The sequence below is a fragment of the Sorex fumeus genome, unplaced genomic scaffold (genome assembly GCF_029834395.1).
Source record: "Sorex fumeus unplaced genomic scaffold, SorFum_2.1 ptg000011l, whole genome shotgun sequence".
NCBI lineage: Eukaryota > Metazoa > Chordata > Mammalia > Eulipotyphla > Soricidae > Sorex > Sorex fumeus.
This window is the reverse complement of record NW_026606068.1, coordinates 7,320,314-7,344,847: the sequence shown is the minus strand read 5'-3', so window position 1 is coordinate 7,344,847 and position 24,534 is coordinate 7,320,314. Positions and strand designations below refer to the sequence as shown.

The following is a 24,534-nucleotide window of genomic DNA, read 5'->3' as shown; positions in this document are numbered from 1 at the left end:
AATCTTTTACCTGTTTCTGTATCTTGTTAGACAAGTTTTTTTTTTTTTTTTTTGCTTTTTGGGTCACTCCTGGCTTTGCACTCAGGAGACCATATGGGATGCTGGGAATCGAACCTGGGTTGGCCGCGTGCAAGGCAAACGCCCTCCCCGCTGTGCTATCGCTCCAGCCCCTAGACGAGTCTTGTCCTTCCCTCACTCTCTAGTATTAGTCGGCTAGCAAACCAGATTGAGTCTATGAAGGTGACAATACAATAAACTGCCTCTCAGCATACAGAAGGCGGTTTGGGGTCTGAGCCCCAGCTCAAGAAAGGCTCAGGGCGAAAGGGCTCTTTTACAAGACTGGAAACACCATTTCAGAACTTCTCCTGTGGCAGGAGAGGGCGGCTCCCTGCGTGCATGGGGGCAAGGCCACCCCCAGATAAACAAGCCAGCTGTATAGGCTTCGCAGTTCCACCCAGCGTGTGAGGACCTTGTGGTGGTAGAGACTGAACTTGGCTGTGTGCCCAGCGGGCACGCACCCCACCCCTTTATCTCCTTGGCCTCTGCACCATGAATCAGGTTCACGGGCAAACGGTTTCCAACCCTAATTCCAGAGGTATATCAAGGCTCCGTCCACCCTGTGCCAATAACCAAGTCTTCACTCTACTCTGCATTAAGGAGGAAGAACATGGGAGGAACTCATTAGGATCTCAGTTTGGATTCTTGGATAGGACAAAACCAACATTAAAAAAAAAGATAATAGGGGCTGGAGGGATAGCACAGCGGGTAGGGCTTTGGCCTTGCTTGCAGCCAACAAGGCCGACCCAGGTTCGATTCCCAGCATCCCATATGGTCCCCTGAGAACCGCCAGGAGTCATTCCTGAGTGCAGAGCCAGGAGGAACCCCTGAGCATCGCCGGGTGTGACCCAAAAAAAGCAAAAAAAAAAAAAAAAAATAGCGCCGGAGAGGGGAACTGACAGGCTGGGCCTGTGCTTTGCATGAAGTGGGGCAGGTTTCAGGGCTGGCCCTGCATAAACCCCCATGCTTGGCTGGGTTCGGCGCCCCACCCCAAAAAAGAACGAAACTAAGTCCTTATAACGGGTCAACAGGAAGAATGCAAATCGTAAGAATGTGTAGGGGGGATAAGCAACTTTCTAGCCACTGTGGCCATGTCATGCCCTGACCCAAAGGCATGCATGCTGGCAGTGGGAGGCACCCCGCTCCTCCCCTCGGCCCGTGGAGTCCCTGCTTCCTTTATGCCAAGCTTTGTTCGTACATTGAATCTGACGGAGGTTTATAAAACCACTTGCAAGAGGAGACAGCACTCAGGAAACGACCCTGGACTCTCTCACATGCAGTGAGCGCCTGCGCGCCCCCAGCCCAGGGCACCAGCTGGGCACACAGGGGCACGCAGGGCTGTGAAATGAGGCAGAGCGTGCATCCGTCCGGGTGGCCGGGGGCATCTCCACGTCAACCACGCGCAGAACAGAAGGGAAGTTGTCAAGTAGGCTTTATTGTGAGAGGAGGCCCCGAGAGGCCGACAGAGAAGACAGCCTGCGTCCCTCTGGTTCCAGGACCGCTGAGGTCCCCCTGTCACCCCTGTTCAGAGACGATGGCTGATTCTCTCTGGGCCCAGAGCACCTGGAATCAGAAGTCCGGCGAAATGCTCAAACCGCCAAAGCGCCTGGGGTGCCTTTCTCTCCCAGTTCCTATCCAGAGCACTGGAGCTCAGAGGCTTTCAGAGCCTGACAGCGAGCTCGGTGCCTGAGCCAAGGAACTGGCTGTGACAAGTTACCGGACCCACCACTGACGGCAGAAGCAGGCAGGAGCAATGCCTCCAAATTTAAAACAGAGAGAATTGAAAATCTGAGACCGATGCTTCAAAGACTATCGTTATCTGCAGCATGAGTGGTGCAAAATACATCAAGTTTTTTATGATGGCTACCTCAAAAGCAAGCAAAGAGTAAAAAATACCCACTTCTCAAAAGCAATCCAGATCGACTCCAAAGTTCACAATTCAGAAAGAGCCACTGCGACTCTATTTCCATAAATTGCAAAATGATTTCAGAAATAGATTCGATATATAATTCTTTACAAAAATAGAAATGTTGTTTGGGACATTAAAAAACCATAAAATATAATACTTTATTCGTAAATTCAACATCATTTCGCAAGGAAATAGACAAATACTCCACAGATACGAATCTAGTTCCACCCACGGGTCTGGTCTTTGCCATCTGCATAACCATTTCTTGCAAATCTTCAGCCTAAGCAAATCTTGTGCTCTGTAGTAAGATTTAAGAGACTGTTTCATTGGAAGGATTTGATAAGATTTTTCATTCTAGAAATAAAGTTAAAGATGAATTTATTCCTACAAATAAGTCTTACAAAAGGTAGAAACTAATGCAATATGACAACTCTATATCTGATCAATAAGAATGACAACCTATTATTCATCGAAAATGTTGACAATTACAATTTCGTATCTATAAAACATAAAAATATAATCACAACTATTTTATGGAAAAATATTCTTAGAGAACGGAGAACTTCTAAATTTAGGGTTTTTTTGCAGCTGACAGAAGTATTTTCGAAGTACCACCCATTCAGAAACGCTCATTTTTATCACTTCAGAGAGCACCAGTGTATTTTTAGAAGAAACCAAAAAGTAAGAAAGTAGGGCTCATCGTTTCATAGAACAGTGCTATTGGGATAAGGCACCACTTGGTTTACAAAGTATTTCCAGATCCTGTGTTTTTGTTACTGGTGTCTTGACCATTAGCTAGGATGGTAAGAAAAAAAAGAAAAAGAAAAGAAAGCTGATAATACAATTAACTCGCCACGTACTGTCATTTCCCCGTTCTTTTTTGCTTTGAGTTTTCCCATCTGGCGGGACAGATCATGAACGACTACATGGGTCGCGGTCTGTAAAACACGCATCTTTCCCTGACCTTCCCCCAAATCATCTGGGGCAACAGGAGGAGAAAAAGAAACCAAACATTCATCCCAACGCAGCTGCACTGGTCTGTCCCCAGAGAACACGGGGGCTGGCGGGGAAGACGGAGCGATCGTTTCCTAGCGAAGAGATTGAGGCACGTCGGTTAAAGGTTTCTCAGGCGGACTCATGGCTAGAGCGGAACGGGGAGCTCAGAGTCTGGCAGCCCGAAGCCGGTTTCTCAGAGCCGGACCCGACAGATGCGCCCAAGCACGCCCTCAGTCGCTGCTGTCGTCGTCGTCGTCGTCGTCGGACGCGTCGTTCAGCGGCGACTTCAGCGACTGGCTGTAGGAGTCCGACCTGGCGGGCTGGCCCAGGCCCGAGTCCCCGGCGGACAGCAGGTCGTAGCAGAAGTCACAGATGCGCACGGGCTTGGAGGACTGGCTGGGCAGCAGGAAGCGCTTCTCGGAGCAGGCCCCGCAGACCACGAAGCCGCACTTGCGGCAGTGGTGGCGGCGGTTGACGGGCGTGAACTTGGCCTTCTGGCAACGCATGCACACCGTGGCCTCCGAGTCGGGCACCCAGACCGCGGCGTGCTCGTGGCTGGGGGTCTTGCCGCTCTTGGAGAGCAGGTCGGTGACGCACTTGTTGATGTGGTTCATCCACTCGGACTTCTCGGTGGCGGTGGCAGCGTACACGGCGAAGGACTTGGTGGGGGTCTTGATGACCCAGCCGTTCCGCAGGTCCCCCTCGTCCTTGATGGAGTCGATGGTGACGTTCTCCAGGGGGATGATGTGCTGCTTGTTGTACTTCTTCTTCTGGATGACAATGTTGCCGTACACGAGAATGTCATTGAATAAGAAAAACTGCCTGGCTTTGGGCTTCTTCCGGCACAGCTTCGTCAGGACGCCCTCTCCGATGAGAACCCGCCCGGGGATGGTCAAGGGCTGACCAGCGGCGCCAAAACAGTTCTCCACGATGTTTATACGTCTGGTGTTGGCTTCACTATTAGCCAAGCGATCCACCATCTTTTGTTAGTAGCCTAAGGCAAGAAGAAAGAAAAACAGTGAGTCTACAGAAATCACACATTTATGTTAGATTCCGAAATCTAAATGTAATCCAGCAAATTCTTTATTTTACCCAAGGACAACACATTCCAAACTGTTCCTTCAGGGGTGATTCCCACACGGACCAAGAGGAATAATCTCTCCCAACGTTCACATGCCTCAGAAACGCACCAACCCTCAGCTCACAGCACTGCTGCGGTTCAGAAGGCATCACTAAAGTATCTTTACTGACATAAAAGAACTGGACAACGAAAACAAGTTATCTTTGCAAAACAGTACAGCCAGTTCCATGACACGTAACCTCCGAGGGATTCTGAACAAGGGGCCAAAGATTAGAGACTAACGGGAAAGAGCGTCCTCCCAGAAGACAGCTGCTGCCCGTGCCATCACGAGTGTTGCTCTGTGTGCCCGAATCCGCTTAGGCCCGAAGTCAATCTTCAGGCAAGATCTGGCAGATGCAAATCTGACCCTGAGCCTCAAGATGGGCAGTGTGGGGTGTGGGTGTGGCCCTGCCAGCCGGCTCGCCTTGGTGCCGCCTCTGACACTCCCGCTGACCCTTCCCAAGCTCAGGTCTTCTCCCAGGGCGGTGGGAGTCATTAACCAGCCTCGGCAGGACGGCTTCCGCCAGCTCCAGCAGACAGAAACCCTCTAAGCTCTCCCCACCCGAGTCCCCCGAACGCAGTGGACCTTCAGCTCCTCTTACCCAGGGGCTGGGTCAGCCCCCTCCGTAACGCCCCCAGAGCCCAGAGCTGAGCAGGGCTCAACAACTGTAGTGCACGTTCTGCACGCGGGAGCCCTGGGGTCAGTCCCTGGGGTAGAGCTGAGCACCCCTGAGTGTGGCCCCAGGCCAGCCGAGGAGCCCTGCCTTCACTCCAGTTCAGACCTCCTGAGCGTCCGGCTGCTTTCTCCAAGCCCTGCTGGGGGCTGCTCCCAGGTACAGGGTCACTCCTTTTGGCACTCAGAGGACCGTGCACCATGGCGTGAACCTGGGGCTTCACATGCAAAACCACTGCAGCTTTTTGAACCGTTTCCCCAGATCCTTAAAGAGGAGCATTTACAGCTGCGATGGGGCCAGAGAGCTAGGACTGGGCCAGGGCACTTGCCCTGCACCTGGCAATCCCAGTCCAAATCCTCAGACCACATATGGCGACCCCCCCCCCCCCACACACACACACCACCAAATCACTCTGGAGCAGAGTCAGGGCCAGTCCTGAACTTACCAATTTTTCCCTAGTAGGGAGGTACTGCAAGGGCTATGGCGTATGTCTGCCTGTGCCCGACCTTAGTTAGACCCCCCTACAGGGAGGTCACCACCTCCCAGGCCCCCATATCACCACCTTGGGCCCTGGCATCCAGTCACCTGGCCCAGCTGGTCAAGAATCACCAGCAGGACCTTCAGACTCTGAGCCCTGCATGGGAGGTGCCCAATAAGTGTGTAAGAAATGAAAGGGTCCAACACAGACAGTACAATCTAGCCACGTTCAGTTCCTCAACGGACACTCTCTGAAGACTCTGATGCAAACAGAACAGTGGCCGGCACCGCCCAGAAGTGGCCGATCTGAATGCTGCCATGGGGACCACTGGAGAAACGGAGGTGGAAACAGTGCAGCACTGAGATAAAATCATATTTCTTGGAGCCAAAGTGCTAGTACAGTGTCAGGGCAACTGACTTGCACGTGGCTGACCTAGTTCAATCCTCTGACATTCCCATACGGTCCCCCAAGAACCACCAGGAGTGTGAACACAGAGCCAGGTGTGAGCCCCCCAAAAACACCACGTTTTCTATCTAAGATGCCACAGATTGCAAGACCCACTGGTTTCCTTTCCCTTTCATTTGACGATGGAACCAGATCCTATACGCAAGGCAAGTGTGGACTGCCGGAAACTTCCTTACAGCCCAGGACACATTATCTATGTGCCAAGAAAAAAAAATGCCACCAACTCAGTCATGGGATACTATGATGACAGGGACAACTAGGAGTCAATGTACACATACACACACACAGAAATGAGCAAACTACATGCCACACCAACAATGCCACTTGCAGGTTGAGGACTGCAGCTACGCTTCAAGATTCCTCACCCTTTGCAATACAGCCAGATTCACAGTGTGTGTCTGCTCGGCACCCATTGGGGCCCCCAGAACCCAGGCTTGCATGCTCTGTGCTCTCAATCTTCACATCCAAGCTGAGGGAGTCGGGAGGAAGGGAGCCACACGCAGGAAGTCATGTCAGGAGCTTGCACCCATCAACTGGAGCAACTCAGACCAAAGTGGTACCAGATATCGCAGGCCCGAGGGTTGGGGCCAGGGGAGAAGCGTCTAGGCACAAAGACGGCAAAGGTCCTGAAGCAGGATAAGGCAGGCTGACAGGAAACTTAAAGGCATCTACTCCCACTTCATCCACTGCAGTGTCCCCAGGAAGGGGACAGTCAAATGGGCCAGGGGTTGGCAGCGAGTTCTCAGGAAGGAAGAAAGTCAAGGTGGGATCAAAACAAATTACTCTGCCTCAAGCCCCAGGGAACCGAAACCGAGCACGCCCAGACCGGCCGCGTGGACAGACACTGAGGCAGGGCGGGGCAGCCAGGCTCCAGCTCTGGGAACAGGCCTATAAATCCTTGGCGGCGGCCAGAAGGGCGCTTCCCCTCTGGAGGCCTGGCCTGTGTGGTGCCTTCAGTTTTCGGGGAGCCCTAGCTCTCTCTCTAGCCCCCAGCCCCGCGGAGAAGCCCACACTCTCTCTGGACGGCACTGCTCTCGGCCCGCTCCCTTCCTCGTCATCTCGAAAACGGTCCCCTCCACTGTGCGTCTCCTGGAATTCCTTTCTGCTTTTCAGGGAGGGAAGCATCTAACAGCACTTGTTGACATGTTGAGCTGGCAGAGAAATGGAAGCAGAGTAGAGGCAATCGCGGGAGAAGCAAAGAAGCTGGGACCCAGTCTGCACTGGACCCGCGAGGCTGGAGAGGCACCTGGCCTGCCAGATGCCCGCAGTCCCCAGGTGTGTTGCCTGGGAACCTGCGTTGCCGGGGTGACTCCCGGACCCAGGTGCCCGTGTTACCCAACTCCCTGTGTTATCCAGGAGCAATACCCGAGTGCTGTGTTACCAGGTTCCCGCGGACAGGCACACCCTTCCAGCCTAGTTTAGGCAAGCACAGACAAAAAGGCTTCCCCGGCTGTTCCACCCCAGAACTACTTCCTAGGCCCTGCTAAGCAGTGGGCAGGGGCACCTTCACGTGTACTGACCCTGCTGGGGCAAGAAAGTAGTGCCCTTGGGGATGGAGCGATAGCACGGCGGGGAGGGCGTTTGCCTTGCTCGAGGCCTACCGGGGTTCGATCCCCAACAGCCCATATAGTCCCCTGAGCACCGCCAGGAGTAATTCCTGAGTGCAGAGCCAGGAGTGATCCCTGTGCATTGCTGGGTGCGACTCAAAAAAGCAAAAAAAGAAAAAAAAAAAAGCTGTGCCCATGTCAGGCCTTCACTGCAAGCCCCAGCACTGGCCAGAGATAAGATTAACTGGAGCAGATGACCCAAAAGGTCAGGTCATCACCATCAACGCAGAATGTCCTTTTAAGAGTGCGTGGCCTGGGGGCTGGAGAGATAGCACAGTGGGGAGGGCGTTTGCCTTGCACGCGGCCGACCCCCGGGTTTGATTCCCAGCATCCCGTATGCTCCCCTGAGCACCGCCAGGAGTAACTCCTGAGTGCATGAGCCGGGAGTAACCCCTGAGCATCGCCGGGTGTGACCCAAAAAGCAAAAAAAAAAAAAAAAAGAGTGCGTGGCCTTCCCAGTCTAGCGACATCTCGTACCTTATGCCACTGATATGCCAGGAGTAGCACGCCACATTTGATGGGGTGTAAGGCAGAAGACAACCAATCCTGATGTAAAAAAAATTAATTATATATATGTATATATATATATATGCACACAAAGGCTCAAACTCTAATAACATCTTAATGCTCTCTTATACAGGGGCTTAATGGTTCCAAAATGAGATGCGACAATTTTCTCACACTTCCCTCTAAGGAAACCTTTTTGGATCATTTTAGTCAATTATTCATAAGGAGTAATAAAAAATAAATTATTTAGCATCTGCCTGTGGGGCAGGCTTGGGTGGTGGTAGGATAATTCCAAACAGTGGTGGCAGGAAGGTATAACAGTGATGGCATTGGTGTTGAAAATATTGAATATAATCAAGTATCGTTAACAATTTTATGAAAATAAAATTTAAAATATATATATTAAAAAAAAAAGTCCTGTTAGTGTGGTTCCCTTTGAGTGTTGGGAAAAAAATGAAGCCTGGATCTCTCTTCCAACAATCCCTCTCCGTTTAAGGCTGATGCCACAAAGGAGAAGTGGGCCACTGCTCATTAGGAGTGGGCAAGGTCAGGAGCTCTGCCACCAGGCTTACAGACACGCAAGCAATTCTTTTGGGGGGCTGTTACCAACTGTGCCCAGGGCTTACTCCTGCTCTGCACTCAGGGACCAGTCCCGGCAGATGCCAAGGACCACATGGGGTGCCACGGATTAAACCCAGACCACGGATCCCTCTCTCCCCTGTCCCATACAATTCCTGAATGACAACAGTTTCTAAGAGTTTCACTTGTTTGAATGACAGCGCCGTCCACCTGATATTTCCTTAAGGGTCTGCCTGCTGCACTACCCCTGCTCATCTGGAAACATTTTCTGTACGTGGGGACAAGAAAGAAGGAAGCCTCGAGAAAAAAAAAAACTGCAGGAATGAATATAGAAGTGCCCCGGGAAAGGGTGGTCGAAGGGGAGACCCAGCTCTCTTGGCTGGACTGCTGCGCAGAGCCACACAGGTCCGGGGGACACTGGCAGGACCCCACACTGGCCGGGGCAGCAGAGCCTTTCCTCCCCCACAGCAGGAAGCCCATCCTCGCGCCAAGCAAGCCCAGGTCTGGGAAGAAGGGTGCTGAAGCTCTGTGCTCGCGGGGCGGGGAGGGGAGCCTGGGAGGGGGGCGCAGAGAACGCCCAGAAACGCCCGGACATAGACAAGGACAAAGAGTGCGCCCACCCGCGGGCAGCAAGTGGGCCTCTGGCTGGCAGAGACCTGAGTGCCACCGCAGCGGCCCGTTTTCAGGCCACACTCCGAGAGGGAAGCCCGTCCAAGGCTCCTGCAGCCCTTCTGAAAGGGCATCACGATTTTACCCATCTTGTCCGGCACGGGCCACTTTTCCCTCACAAATCCCAGCCACTGGCTAGACGAGAGAAGGCATTTCATTCCGGCCACTCCCCTCACGGCTTTTCTGTCCACACTCTGGGAATCAGAGGGACACCAGCTACCAGGCTCACGGGGCAGGGCACACACCAGTCCCTGCAGAGGATGACTCGGGCAGGGAGGACAGAGAAAGGGCTCCGGGGGCCGGGAGGACTTCCCACAATCCTCGGGCTTCACTGCCTGGGCGGAGTCTGGGGGTCCCCAGCACCACTGTCCACCCGGGCAACGAGACAGCCAAGCACCTTCTCATCCGCAAGCCAGCCCCACTGGCTCAGTATCCAGCACCCTGCAAGCACCCCTCCCTCCAACAGAAAAGGAAAAGGCCCCCGTGACTAGAAGGGTCAGTCCACAGCCACGCCCTGGGCCTCGGGAACGAGAGCCGCTCTGCCGCTGGGCCCCTCCTGCCCCTTCGGGTTTTTCATTTTGCTTCTGAGTCACACCAAGAGATGCTCAGGGCTTACCCCCGGTTCTGAGCCCAGGGAATCGCGCCTGGCTGCTTCGGGGGACCACGTGGGATGCCAACTCTGGGTCGGCCACAGGCAAGGGAAGTGCCCCACCCACTGTACTGTCGCTCCAGCAGCCCCTGGCCACCTTCTAAGGGGCCTATTCATTAGCGCAGCTCGACAGCCCTCTACGCTGGGAGTGTGCTGTGGCAGAAGGCTAGCAACCCTCCCCTTCGCCTGTCCTGAGTCGGGTCTCCTGCCATCCTGGTCATGGGACTGACCACAAGGACCCTGAAACAAAACAAATGCCAGCCAGGAGATAGTGCAGTGGGTAGGGCACTTGCCTTGCACATGGCCAACCCAGGTTCGATCCCCGGGACCATATATGGTCCCTAAGCCTGGCCAGGAGAGAGCCCTGAGCCCTGCCAGGCACGGCCCCCCAACGGAGGGGAGTGGGGGGAGGGGAAGGGAGCAATGTCATCTTTCTATCGCGTGAGCTCTTCCTGGCCCCCCCGTTCGTTGTGATCACAGGGCTGGCAACGGGGCACAGACTGCAGTCCTGGGGAAACAGTGATCTTCAGCCTGGTTGGGCATGCTGACACTTCAGAGTTTGGGGCAGGCTGGGCTGGGGCCATCCAGGCCGATACACGGTGGTGGGGGGTGGGGGAGGAGGGAGGGACCGGTTGGTGCTGGGGAGCAGATCCAGAGCCTGAATCATACTCCGCCAGCCCTCTGGGTCTCTGCCCAGGCCCTCCATTTTCATCCTGGGAGACACCTGCTCACTCCCGAGTGCCGAGTCTGCGGCTCAGGAGAGGCGTCATCCAAAGGCACAGTCACGGCTCAGCCAACGCTCCAGAACTGGCGCGAGCGCGGACGCTTCTCTTCACTCATCGCATTCGGCCAGTGGGTCTATCCGCCACACTCCCCAGGGTCCCCGAAGCACTGCCAGGAGTAAGCCCTAAGCACAGGGCAATGGCTCCCAATCAAACAGCAACAACAAATACAAAAAAAAAAAAAAAAAAAAAAGGAAAAGGAAAAACTTAACTTTCCGATACAGCAAACGGAAGCTTAAAGCAAACGAAATGACACAGTGAGTTTCTTGAATCAGCTTTCGAATCTTCTTGAAAAAAAGATGCACTGTGTTGGGCAATGTAATTATAAAACTGAACAGTGGTGCAAGAGGGATGCTTTATTGCATCACACTCGGCCTCTGGGCAGTTACATCACCCCCCCCCATCCTAACTATGAAACGCCAGAGTTTCAGACACAAGGAGAGCAAGACCATCAAGAGCCCGTCCTGGCCCACATCTAGTCACGTCCAGGAAGCCCGCATGGGATTCAAGCGGGAATGAGTTTCAATGATTTTACAGCGAGTTCCTATTTGTTGTGAAGATCTTTTGAAAGTGGTAAGTCCCCAAATCCTATGACAAATCATCTAACCGGTAGAAACAGAAACAACAAACAAAAGCCAAAAGGAAGAACAGGGCTCTTGTGGCAAATATGAAAGGGTTAAGAAAAGTTCCCTACAATCCCCACCCCAAATACTCTCATTCCATTGCTCGAGCTATGTGAAGTTTTGTCTGGGGTCCCCAAGTGATTCTAATGTACAGGTAGGGTTTTGGAACCATTTTTTCAATTACAATAGATTGAAAGAATAAACAAAACCCACTGAACTTCCGATGACTCTTATTACACTCGGGGAAAACCGAACATCGTTACACTTTTCATAGTTCCTACCCAAGCTGACTATTTCTCTTCCCAACTTTGCAAATCTTTTATGGGCTGGTAATTTTGTACGTATCATTTCACAAGATCCTTCTATTTCTGAAGTGCGTTCCCAGGTACCTCATACTTTTTGTTGCTATTTTTTATTTAATCTCTTTTCTACAGGATAAATTTTCCAATTTAGAAGCACGTGTATTTTCTAATTTGTTGTTGCCGCTGTTAAGAAAACTACCAGTATCTCTTGTCTTCTTTTCCAACAAATGGGGTCTGATAGTACTGATCACAGTGAAAGTAAAGCCCCTCAAAAAAATTCTGTTATGAAGTTAGTTTCTTTCTTTCTTTTTTTTTTTTTGCTTTTTCGGTCACACCCAGCGATGCTCAGGGGTTACTCCTAGCTCATGCACTCAGGAATTACTCCTGGTGGTGCTCGAGGGACCATACGGGATGCTGGGAATCAAACCCGTGTCGGGCATGTTGGCTGCGTGCAAGGCAAACGCCCTACCCGCTGTGCTATCGCTCCAGCCCCTGAATTAGTTTCTTACACCAACTTTTAAAAAACTTAATCCAAAGTGTCCAGTTCCCTCCTTCACAAGAACAGACAAGAACTACATTTAATCTTCTCGAACTCTCCCTCGTCCTGTGGTGACATCTTGTTTCTGAAAAACCTGGTCTCCGGTAGAATGTCTACCACCTGTTAAAATGTAATACTAGAAAAGGCAAAAACTCTTTTTCACAAAGAGAGAAAATACAGTTTGCAATTACGAGAAGCCCAACTGTCATAGAATACTATGGCCCAGTTCATCTTGCTGTAAGTCAACACTCCTTATCTCCTCCTTGCCAATAAGCGTCAGATGAAAGCCATCTCATATCTTACAGGCCCTGTGACACCTGGTGTCAGTGGGCATCAGAGCCCGGTGCAGGCACTGGGCAAACCTCTGAGCTCGCAGCCAAGCCCCTGGACTCTAATCTCAGCACAGAGGCTGGGCTGAGATATCACACGGATTACTTAAGTGCTCTCCAAAAAGAAGGAAGAGGAAAAAGAAGCAGCAGCCCAACACCATGAGTAAAACCATCAGTCCATCGCCTTTCTGCCTGAAAATAACAAACTCTGCCGACGGATGGGCAATATTTCTGGTTTACCGCGAGTCTTTACTTGCTTAGGAATTCATTCTCCAACAAGCTTTGGTCGTCACATCAATTAAGATTTCTGAATTCTGATTACTGCTCTGGTGAAAGTCCAGAAACTGGACTGGGGAAGGGAAGACAGGAAACGGAAGGGGAGAGGTGAGGCCAACACCAGCCAGCCCTGCCCTCTCCCCAGAACTGCCAACCCCACAGGGTCCCAGTGTGGGTCTCACTTTCCCAAGGCGCAGGGAAGACCTTCAGTCAAGTACCAGCATCAAGTGAAGAAGGTTTTGGGCTGGAGCGACATTTGCACTGCACACGGCCGACCTCGGTTCGATTCCAGGCATCCTATATGGTCTCCAGAGCACCACCAGGGAGTGATTCTTGAGTGCAGAGCCCAAGGCAAGTGCTGAGCATCACCAGGTACGCGCCACCCAAATAAGAATGAAGAACGCCTTGAACATCGAACACTTTTAGAGTTCTGGTAACGCTTACTTGTCCTACCAATAAGATAAAAGATTTTTCAAACCAGCTTCACAGTATCTATCAGTGATATTAGCAGTGACCACGAAAACAGGTTTCTTTAGACAAGGGGAAAAACACAACCATCTTTCATAGTTTAACTTGAACCCCATGTAAAGTCAGAATGAGAAGAACTGAAACTTCCAACTTTAGCATGACATGGAGAGAGAAGACAGAACATTTGGGGGTGTGGGTGGAACAGTATGGGGGGAACAGTGCCAGGGACAAAACCCGGGGACTAGGACAAGCAAGACAAGTGCCCCGGAGTTGACTTCTTACCATACCCCTCAAGACCAAAGAGACCTTCAGTTCACTCAAATGATCCTACAGCCTGAGCCAAAAAGGAGAAGCAGCCAAGGCTGATCTCAACATCCGCACATGGGCTCCTACATCCACATTTTACTACGTAAGAATCTCCAGGCTCTGCCTGCAGGAGGCCCACATGACACAGTGCCCCGAGCACTACCAGGAGGGCCCCTGCGCACTGAACTAGGAGCCACCCTCAGCACTACCGGGAAAAAGAAGTAAGTATATCAATAAAATGTCAACTCTATTAAGTGAACATTACCTTCTCACAAAGAACGAAACAGCCCTAGACTAGGCTACGCGATCTTCCCCTGGCTTCACAGCAACTTTTGGTGGCAAGTTTTCTCCAGTGCATTCTGCTGCCTTTCAATACAAACACTCGACAATTCTCTCACTCATGTGGGTCTTATGCACTCAGAGAAAGTCAGTGATAAAACACTGCTTTTAACTAAGCGTATGGTAATGAGTTTCAAACACACGGTGACTCCAAATACTGAAACAACTTGGCCAGGACAGACGTAGAGGTCAGAAGGTGCAGCTTAAACAGGTGAGGTTTGACAGACGACTCTAACAGCGTCTAGATGAAAACAACCGATCCTCAGTCATCAGTTGAGAATTTCAGAAAAGTAATCTGAAAAGCCGGAAGCATTTCAGGGAGAATGACAGCAGGTATTAGAGTAGGAGAGAAGGAAGGAAAGGAATAGATTGCATCTTTCTTCTTTCAATCAGGGCACCCAGCATTGCTCTGTGCTGCCAGGCGTGATGGTGTGACTGAGGGTCACCGAATGGCAGGAACGTTGGGTCACAAATGCCAGAACTGCTGGAAAACTCCAGGTCTTCAAACATCAGGCAGGTGTCTGACTACTAGAGCCATCTCCCTGACTGCTAGGGATCCCGGGTTTTAAACAGCCTTCTCACCAGTCTTTAGCACTTAAACCTTATTCTGTAAGGCCAGACTAGTACTCTTTTAATTACAGTCATGACCAAAAGGCTCTTGATTTTAAAAAATAAATTTAGGGGCTGGAGCGATAGCACAGCGGGTAGGGCGTTTGCAGGCAGCAACTCGGGTTTGATTAACAGAATTAAATACTTATCCTGGTATTAAAAGTTCTTCAGTCAAGTCCCACCCTGTCCTCCTCCTCCTCCTCCTCTAAGTTCTCTCTTTGCTCAGGTCACAGGAGCTGACTATTTACTCCCAAAGCTCATACCCAGCTTCCTCGTCCCCCTCCTGGCTGGGTTGGACCTCCTTTACCGATCTGAGATCTTCCAGGGGCCGATGGCACACAGGCTCTGCATGCAGGAGCACTGGGTGATCCCCACCACCCCCACCCACTGCCAGGCCCCAAGCCCAGAGCTGAAGTCAGTCTCCCAGCACCACCAGCTGGGACCTGAGGAAACAAAAACCAAACCGAAAGTTCTTTCCAGTCCTTCAACACACAGGTACTGCCGGAGCCTCGGGCATCGGCGGTGCACCTTGAAGTCCTTTCAACAACCTATGGCATCTGACATTCCAGAAAATTCCACGAGCAGCTATCTGCTGACTTCCAACAGATTTCAGGCTCCTGACAACAAAAGGACCAGCTCCTCCAGCACAGCACCCACACACACCCTCAGTGGGCACTGGGCTGAAATCAAAGTGACAGCAGCTTCTCCACCTGAACGTGGCCAAGACCAAAGAAAAAATCCACTCCACACATCAACCGGTTCTCTAAACCTACAGATTTTAAATTCATAAGGACACATCCTGGCCCATTTATATATATATATATAAAATATATATATATACACGCCTAATTATGAATCCCAAGTACTGGGCATGGCAGATCCTAATTTTTAAAAATCCCAACCGCATCAATGATGAAAATGATGCATTCTCTCACCAAAAAAGCACAGCTGTTTAGTTAGCAAATCAAAAACGGATGTGTGTGCATATTTCTGTCCACAAAACTCAGATCAAAAACTGCATAATTTGAGAAATTATTTGCATCAGGCAGCTGTGCAGTACTGACAGCTGTAGGGAATCGCTGTATAGTCTCTGAAAAATAGAGCTGGTGAGGCTGAAATACCACTGCAGGCTTGGCCCACCTGCCACCTCACGACCGAGGTGTCGGAGAACGCTCAAGCAGTAACAGCATGCCCACGACATTCAAGGCCTTCTGCCCTGGGTTAGGGGACGAGGAAGAGGAAGAGGCAAACACTGGAAAGAAGGCTGGTGTCCAGGGTCCAGGATGTGGCCCAGTGGCATGGCTTCGAAAGTTGGCGCCACAAACACGGTAAAGAAGCCAGTAAGCAGAGCAACGCAGAGCCTGGCACGCACGGAAACCTGAACACTTGAGACCAGACGTACATGTGAAATTTCGAAAGGAAAGAAGGAGGAGGCACGAAGTTCCGCGAGTTGAAATGTGTTCTTGTTTTAAGAAGCACGTATGGCACGGGGGCAGAGGCCAGGAGCTATTCAGCAGAAAATTCCTGAGAGTTCTTTCGGAAGCTTCTGGGAGGAGGGGCCTGAGTGGATCTGGAGTTTTCGAAGATCACCGTGGAAACTACGGAAGTAAAATCAAGGAGGGAGAGGCTGGAGCAGGAGTCCCCAAAGAGAGGAACGAGGAGTCCTGGTTGAGGCCGGGACAGGAAGCAGACGGTGGCAGGACAGGCGGAACCAGGAAGGGTGTGCCAGCATCAATCCCAGTTTTAGCCTGGGGTCGGGAGCCAGTGCCAGGGTCAGGGCGCAGGCCTAGCAGGGACCAGACGGCTCCGACCCGCACCACACCGCCTCCAGGCCCTCGTCCAATCCCAAGGGGCAGTCCATGCAGGGCCCAGACGACTGCCAACACTAGCAGCATGGCACCCTCAACCTTCATGTCCAACAGCCGGCCTGGTCAGCAGAGAACTTACACCGGTGCCCGTCCCTGCCCCCCAAAAAACACGATGGGTCCCGTAAACTGGGAGGCAATTTTCAATGAATCTAAAGCAGCAGATGTTCACCGACCACTTGCCGCATACTCAATCTTGAAAGGCGGAGGTATTGTGAGGGGGCCGAGTGCAAGTGCTGGGTGCTGGAGGCTGGGCTTGGCACCAAATGGTCTCTGGGCACCCCAGGGGCAACCCACAAGCAGAGGCAGGAACTGCCTCCAAGCACCACTGGGTAGGGCCCGCGAACAACGAGAGATGTTCAAAGCTAACAATCCTTGTTAAGGAGAAAATCAGCCACATCCCCAAGTGAAATACCCAAGCGTGTACCTTCCTATACTCCATGGCAGAATGTGTTTCCAGAGAGAGGAGCAGGGAACAGCTGATGAAGAAGGAAACAGAGCAAGGAAGGGCAGGGCTCTCCCACAAGCTATGAACAGAGCAGTGTCATGACCGCCCAGCCTAAAGGGACAGGAGAAAGCGATGCCTTTGATTACAGAAACAAGTGTCAAGGCCTAGGGACGACGATGCTTGGTCTGGGGGTAATTTTGGTCAGAGGGGAATGTCAAGAAAGAATGTCTACGAGGAGAAACTCACCTGGGCCTCACCACAAAGGTGGCAGGTCAGATTTTTGGGGGGAGAGGGAGAGAAAAAGGGGTTGTGGATGCCCCAGGCTGGAGTTCGGGAAGCTGGGTCAGGAAAGGAGAGGAAGAGCGAACACCAGACTCAAGAGGAAGGGAGCACTCGACTGCAGAGCTCAAGCCACACGCTGTGGCCACTCCAGTGACACATGGGCTGTCAGAGCCCGGCCGGAGGGGTGGTGCCGGCGGCATCCCCCAGCACGCTCCGAGCCAGCTCCCCTGCCCCGAGACAAACGTGCGAAACACAACAGCAGGGCCAGGGTGACTAGAAAGATGCAGGTGCTGTCCCCAAGCCTGAGGTGTGCCGTGAAGGGTAACAGCCGGGGCAGCTGGGGGCCATGGGCACGGCGGGAGGGGAGAAACGCGCCAGTAGGCTCAGAAGGGGGACACCGCACAGAAGCAGGGGCAGGGGCTCCGGGGCTTCGGGAGGGAGACGATGTCGGTCTGTCCTACGTGGAGAACCCCGGGGTGTCAACAAGACAGACGTTGGTCGGTCACACAAACACAAACGCTAGAACGTGAGGCTAAAAAGGAGTTCCCGAGCGGAGGCCGAGACGTGGGCAGAGGCTCCAACTGGGGCAACCCCGAGCCACGCGGCAGGAGGCCAAGAGCAGAGGGCAGAGAAGCCAGAGCACCGGTCCGCGTGCCCGAGCAGGTCTCACGAGCTTCAGAGGCTCGGGCCCTGACCGCACCCACGGGCCACTAAGCAGACACACAACTACAGTAATGCCAGGGCTTAAAGGTGATGCGTAAGAACAAGAAACTTCGGTCGGGGCACAAGTCTGCTCCGGACCCTGGAACTGTCAACCACAGACATTTACACTGAGATGTCAGTCACCGGGAGGTGGCTCCTGAGCCCAGAGCCAGGACCAAGCCCTGAGCACCAGCAGGCGAGGCTCAGAAACAAGGTCTTCCTTCGGCGTCAAGTCTAACCGTGAAAAGGCCACCTACATGTCTAGCCAAATTCTAGGCGAAAAGCGGAAAAATTAAATACACGGAAAGGACATAAGACATTTCACCAGATGAAGGATTTCCACTCTAACACTGGAAAGCAGGGAAGACACTAAAAATACTTACAATGCACGGCAAAAGGATGCCTATAAGTAAGGGAAAAAAGCTAGTAAACTATACATAGCGATTTCTGAAGAATAAATGGAAACGACTAATAAATAGGAAAACATGGCTTTCGGGGGCTGGAAAGACTACAGGGATAAGGCGCTTGCCTTTCATGGAGCAAACCCGGGTTCGATCCCTAAAACCGCCTACGGACTTGAGCACAGTCAGGCGTGCACCCACCCGGCCCCTCACCGCAAAAAGAAAAACAAGGTTTTCAGCAGTGACCAAGTAAAAATCACAACGGTGCGGCAAGACTGACAGAACAGCAGGCAGGGCGCTTGCCTTGCACACAACCTACTCAAGTTCGATCCCCGGGACACCCGATGGTTCCCCAAGCCTGCCAGGAGTGAGCCTCAAGGCAGAGCCAGGAGCAAGTCCTCGGCAGCAGCGGTTCTGGTCCCGAAATCCCCCAAAAAGACAATGGTGCAGCCAAGACTTAGGCGAGACGGCAGACAGGTACTGAAACAACTGCTCTAAAGATAATTTTGGCAGTAAAAGTGCTCTGTGAGGCTCACACAGCAAGTTTATTTCCAAAAACATATGCAAAAAATCAGATGAGTGTACAAAGCCATTTTCATCAAGTTCACTACAGCTTTGTCTATAATGTTGAGAAACCAGAAAAACCTGGTTATGACATTCAAATACTCCTTTAAATCCACTTGTGCGAGAACACATTAACAATATTCAACGTAAAAAAGAGTGAAAGAGGGCAGCTGACAATCGCTCTACAGAGCACAAGTGATGTGCCTTTGCGTGTGCTTCCCTGCTCATAAAACACATCCTTCCCGGCTAAGCCTCATCCCTGACCCTTAGACCTTCAAAGTCCAGAAGGATACACAAGACCTTTGCTAGATCTCTCTGAGTATCACTCTATGATAGTGCCGGATCCTTTTACTCCAAGCACATTCTCTCACAGACCAAAAAAAAAAAAAGCTTCTAATCACAAAATGCAATGAAGGGTCTGTAGAGAAATTTGACTATCATAAGCAAACACAAGTTGAAAGAACAATAAAGACATAATAAACAAGAATCCCCAAAACCGCATTTTTCTTCAATCACCGTTTAACTGAAGCAAGGATAGCGAACTCAGGATAGTCCCACTTCTGGGAAGGTGGGAAGAGTGGGCTGCGGAATGCAGGAACACCGAGAGCTGGCGAGAGCCGGAGAAAGCCGTCAGCAGGTGGGGAAGGACCCAAGGCTCCAGGAAATGCTGCTTCAAGACACCACTGTGACCTCTTCCGAGGCAGCAGGGACAGACGCAGCCAAAAGGTCCTGATGCTACTTCCACACCGAGGACAAGGCTTCATGGAGGTGGGGAGAGGGGACTCGGGGTCACCGAGAGCACAGTTCCACCAGCACCCAGAGACTTAAGCCTGAAAGAGGAAGGAGCCCCCGCGCCTGGGAGGGCTGGAGGTGACAGAGGACAAAAAGCTGGCCTGTCTGGTCTTCTGGGAAACGGAGCCGCACCGTGTGGAGTTCAGGAGGGAGCACGCTGCAGCCGGTGGCAGCCCTGGAGCCGGGGGTCTTCCTGGAGGAGAGGTCAGGCCGGCTCTGAGTCCCTTCACCCAGGCCAACGTGCCCCGCGCTCTCTGTTTTATAATACCCCGAGATGAAGAGACCAAGGAGAGGGGAGAGGGGGGGTGAGTGCATCGCGCCAACACATCTCAGCCCTGACTGCACACATGATCACAGTGCTTTAAAAAAGCAGCTGGAGTGCTCTCCACACACTCACCTGGAAAACCCAGGTATGCGGGACTTTGTGCCTGAGAACTCTGGGTTCAAAGGGAGCAGGACTGGAGATCCACGACCCAGGTCCCTACCTCCAGCAACTCAGCAGTCCCGCCCAGGAGCCGCCTCTGGCTGGCCCTCGGCCACCCTCCAGACTGCATGTCCTTCTCTCCTGGAAGGGAGCATGACATGACACTCGCCATAACCATGCTGCCGGACCCCACGCCAGGCTGTCCCACGGAGCCCCAGCAGCCGTTTAAACCCTCCAGAACTCAACCGCCACCATGCTCGGGCCGAGCCTCACCCACGAGTGAACCTATTTCTGGACATCTCATGCCTCACCCCACCCCTACTCCAAGAGTATACCACACCGCATGTGATGAAGTTCAAAGTAGGAGACAACCAATTTGAGAGGGAAATTTTTTTTAACAGAGATAAATACAAAAGCACACAAAGCTCAAACTTTGACATGATAGTGATCTCTCGTAGGAGAGCTTAATGGCCCCCAGGTGAAATACAACAATCTTCACCCTCTTTCCTCTAAAGGATACTGTTTTGTGCCATTCTCAGCAGTTTTTTAGGACGAACAATACAAAATGTATTATTTCGGTTCTGCTTTGGGGCAGGGATTGGGGTGAGGGATGGAAACACCCAGAAATACGGTGGTGGGAAGGGGTCATGGTGGTGATCTTGGTCCCAAAATATGGTGGTGGGAAGGGGTCATGGTGGTGGTCTTGGTGGTGGAATATTAAATGTAACTAAATCTCGTGAACTACTTTATAAAAATTAAAAAATGAAAAAAGCAGCCGGAGAGCAGGCAAAACTACCCGTGCCTCGTCCCAAACCTGCATTTCCTGGGGATGCTGGCCTTCGGTCATTAAGAAACTCCTTGGGGGCTTCGCATACACAGCCGAGGCCAAGCTGAAGCAGGCAGCTCTAAGGGTCGTGAGCCTCCTTGGTGCACACAGGGCCATGCTGCTCACCCGTGACCTGACTCTTGGCGAGGCAGGAGTCCGGCGTCCACCTCAACCCAAGCCCGGTGACACAGAGAGCCGAAATGAAAGCAATGCTCGAGACACAGCTGCTAGGGCAGGAACAAGGACGAGGTCCGTCGGCCTGCTCAGCCTCTCCGGCCACCACCTGAACGCATTCCACCTTCCTCTCGGGGCTCCGCCGCCAGCACACCCAGTCCGGTCAAGTGTGACGGATGAACTGAACGGGAGTTACTTAGAGGAGGGCAGGGAACTGAGCTCCAAGTCTACGGCAGTTTCCTTTCAAAATCACAGCACCCCTTCCCCTAGGCTCTGCAGGGGGGTTCTGGGGAGGGTTTTACACTGGGAAGCCACGAGAATAGGGCTGAGAAGCGCAAGGCTTGGTATAAAGCGGTTTCTCAGAGATGACACAGTAACAAGTCTCATGATGGAGACGTTACTGGGCCCGCTCGAGCAAATCGATGAACAACGGGAGGACCGTGGATCTGATCACAACAAAAGCGAGCTCTCCACTCCGGCATCCTACAAAAGCCACTAAGACCATCCTGACAAAACAAGGGAGACCGAAAACGAACACACCTGACCGGCCTCCAGATTCTTCAAGCGTCAATCCAACTTCCATCCAGTGCAAATAAATGCAAGTCACGCCTCAACACTGCACCATCCTTTCACTGACCCACACTGGTGCTGGGACTGTGCGCCAGGCTCTCATCCACTCGGAAATCTCACGAACATTCAAGTTCTGGATCCCCGGCCCAAACTCACCAAGCTATTAGGTTCTACAAGTAAAAAAGGGGACAGTGGGGCTGGAGCGACAGCACAGCGGGGAGGGCGTTTGCCTTGCACGCAGCCAACATGACCGACACAGGTTCGATTCCCAGAACCCCATATGGTCCCCCGAGCACTGCCAGGAGGGATTCCTGAGTGCATGAGCCAGGAGTAGCCCCTGAGCACCGCCGGGTGTGACCCAAAAAGCCAAAAAAAATAAATAAGTAAAAAAAAAGGGGGACAGTGAGGGTTACAGAAGATTTTTATTCCTCTGCACGAGGACCCCTCCACTCCATATAAAATGAAGGAAATACAGTTACGAAAAGCAAGTGGGTATTCACCCAGGCAGACCCTTGGAGGCTCTGCTACGCCCTGGGGGACACCACGCTGAAGCCTTTGGTGGCAGACTCCAAGGCCACCTCTGCCACCAAAGCAGTGCCAGCTCCGGGCACTGTTCGCTCAGAGAGAGGCAAACTTCTTGGGGACAGAGAGAGGGTGGAGGAAGGAGAACCAGGCAGATAAACTTCCAAAAGTACGGGTTGGAGCATTTTCCACTTTTTGGGGGGGGGATGGAGAGCCATGCAGCATTGGGGAGCAAACGAGGCCGACAGTTCTGGAGCTGCTCTGCTCGCCTGGAGAGAGAATTTTTGAAAGGGAAAACTTGACTCGGTACCTTTCACAGTGAGCTCTGGGGCTGGAGTGGAAACATACGGGGTTGGGTGGGCGCCTGCCTTGCACAAGTGGACCAGGTTCGATCCCCCAACCACCACCAGGAGTGATCCCTGAGCATACGCCCTGAGCACCACCACCCTCCCCCCCAAAACAAATTTTTTTTCTTCAATTTAAAAACTTCCAACGTGGGCTGGAGAGATAGCACAGCAGGTAGGGCGTTTGCCTTGCACGCGGCCGACCCGGGTTCGATTCCCAGCATCCCATATGGTCCCCTGAGCACCGCCAGGAGTAACTCCTGAGTGCAGAGCCAGGAGTAACCCCTGTGCATGGCCAGGTGTGACCCAAAAAGCAAAAGAAAAAAAAAAAGAATAAAAACTTCCAACGAACTCTCTAGGCAGTCAGTACTTGCAAGGAGAGGCTGAATTAAAACGGGAATGAGCAGAGCCCAGGAACCAGGCAGACCAGAGACTGCTCCCAGGGGAAGCCGAGGAGGCTTGGGGTGCAGGATTCCATGAAGTTAATGAGTCACCAGGGGAGGCTTCAGCCAGAAACACAAACCTGCACCGTGGCACTTACTTGCCAAGAAAGTAAAACAGAAAGGGTCACGTCTCAACGAAGGTCTTTCTTTTGGGGGTGGGCTGGGGAGTGGCTGGGGGTGGTGGGGAGGAGGCACCTGGCCGGTGGTGCTCAGGGACCACTCCTGGGGGTCTCAGGGGGCCGCCACACCATACACCAAACACGTGCAGGCAAACGCCCTGCCCGCCTTGCTACTTACTATCCAACCTGTTCCTTTTTTTTTTAACCCTATACCAGTTGGAGTTTTTTATTTTACTGAAGCTTCTGTTTTAACTCTTAAAGGGGAAAAAAAAGCAGGAGCTGGAGCCAGGAGAGAACCTGGGGAGGGCGCTGACCAGACGGGCCGTCCCCCCCCCCCCCAGCTCCACCAAGTGTGAACCCCGCCGGGGTGTGGCCAGAAAAACAAAATAGGGCAAAGCCGGGGGTGCTGGAGCAATGATAATGGCACAGCGGGGAGGGCATTTGCCTCGCAGGCAGCCGACCTGGGTTCGAATCCCAGCATCCCCCAGGGTCCCCCCCCAGCACCGCCAGGAGCTGATTCCTGAGTGCAGGGACCAGGAGCAACTCCTGTGCATCGCTGGGTGCGACCCCCAAAACAGCAAAGAAATAAATAAAGACGTAAATGAATAAAAAATAGAGCAGAGCCACAAGCACGCCCGTCGCTCCCAGCCCTGGCCCAGCCCTGGCCGCGAGCGCGGTTCGATTGATTGATCGATTGACTAATCGCGGCGATTCCAGGCGGTTTCCAAGAAGTAACTCAACACCTTCCCCCTCCCCCCTTACACACACACACACACACACACACACACACACACACACCCCAAGCAACCCTGGGGCGAACCGGGTTGGGCGGGGAGTTCAACACCGAGAGGTACACGCACACACACCCCCAAGCACACACACACACACACACACACACACACACACCCCCAAGCACACACACACGCCCCAAGGCGGGGAGTTCAACACAGAAAGGTACACACACACACCACACACACACCCAAGCGCACACACACACACACACACACACACACACCTAAGGCGGGGAGTTCAACACCGAGAGGGACACACATACACACACCCCCAAGCACACCCCCAAGGACACACACAGTCACACACACCCCCCAAGCACCCCCGGGGGTGCCGGGGCGGGGTGGGGGCGGGGCGGCCGGTCCGAAGGTGCCGAAGGACGAAACCCACCACAGCCGCCGACACGAAGTTTGCCGGACGCGCCGGGGGCCAGGCGGGGACCCCGGGGGCGCCGGGGCTGGAGGGGGCGACCCCGGCCCGGGGGGGGGGGCGCCGCCGCGCCCCGACCCCGGCCCCGGCCCCCGCGGCCTCCCGGGCGGCCCCGCCGCGACTCGCGACTCGCGGCCCCCAACATGGCGCCGCCGCCGCCCGCGACGCCCACGGACGCCCAGGACGCCCCGCGCGCCGCCCGCGCCCGCCGACCCCGGCGCCCCCGTCGGGCCCCGCGCGCCGCCGCCCCTTACCCCGCCGGGCGCCGCGTCCCGTCGCCGCACTCCCGGCCTCCCTCGGGGCGCGCGGCCCCGAGCGACGCGCCCGACGCCCGCCCGCCCGCCCGCCCGCAGGTGACTCCCGCCCCGGCCGCGCCCCTGCGCGCGCACGCCGCCTCCCCCGCCGGGCGCGCGCGCGGCGCGAGCCCCGCCCACGCCCCGCCCACGCGAGGAGGAGGCCACGCCCCCTCGCGCCGCCCGCTCCCAGCGCGCCACGGCCGCGCCCCCGCCGCCTCCCTCCCCTCGCCGGGCGCGCGCGCGCGGGCACGAGCCCCGCCTT

The 24,534-nt window shown here is 53.4% G+C and overlaps 1 protein-coding gene across 1 annotated transcript; it reads right to left on the bottom strand.

The window, feature by feature from the left end:
* Window positions 1–2,105: 2,105 nt before the first annotated feature.
* Window positions 2,106–24,310, bottom strand: PLEKHF2 (pleckstrin homology and FYVE domain containing 2). The gene is made up of 2 exons (XM_056110899.1): window positions 24,231–24,310; window positions 2,106–3,956 (listed from the first exon to the last, which is right to left on the bottom strand). Exon 2 carries the CDS (start codon window positions 3,940–3,942, stop codon window positions 3,193–3,195), a length of 750 nt encoding a protein of 249 aa, XP_055966874.1. The 5' UTR covers window positions 3,943–3,956; window positions 24,231–24,310; the 3' UTR covers window positions 2,106–3,192.
* Window positions 24,311–24,534: the final 224 nt, after the last annotated feature.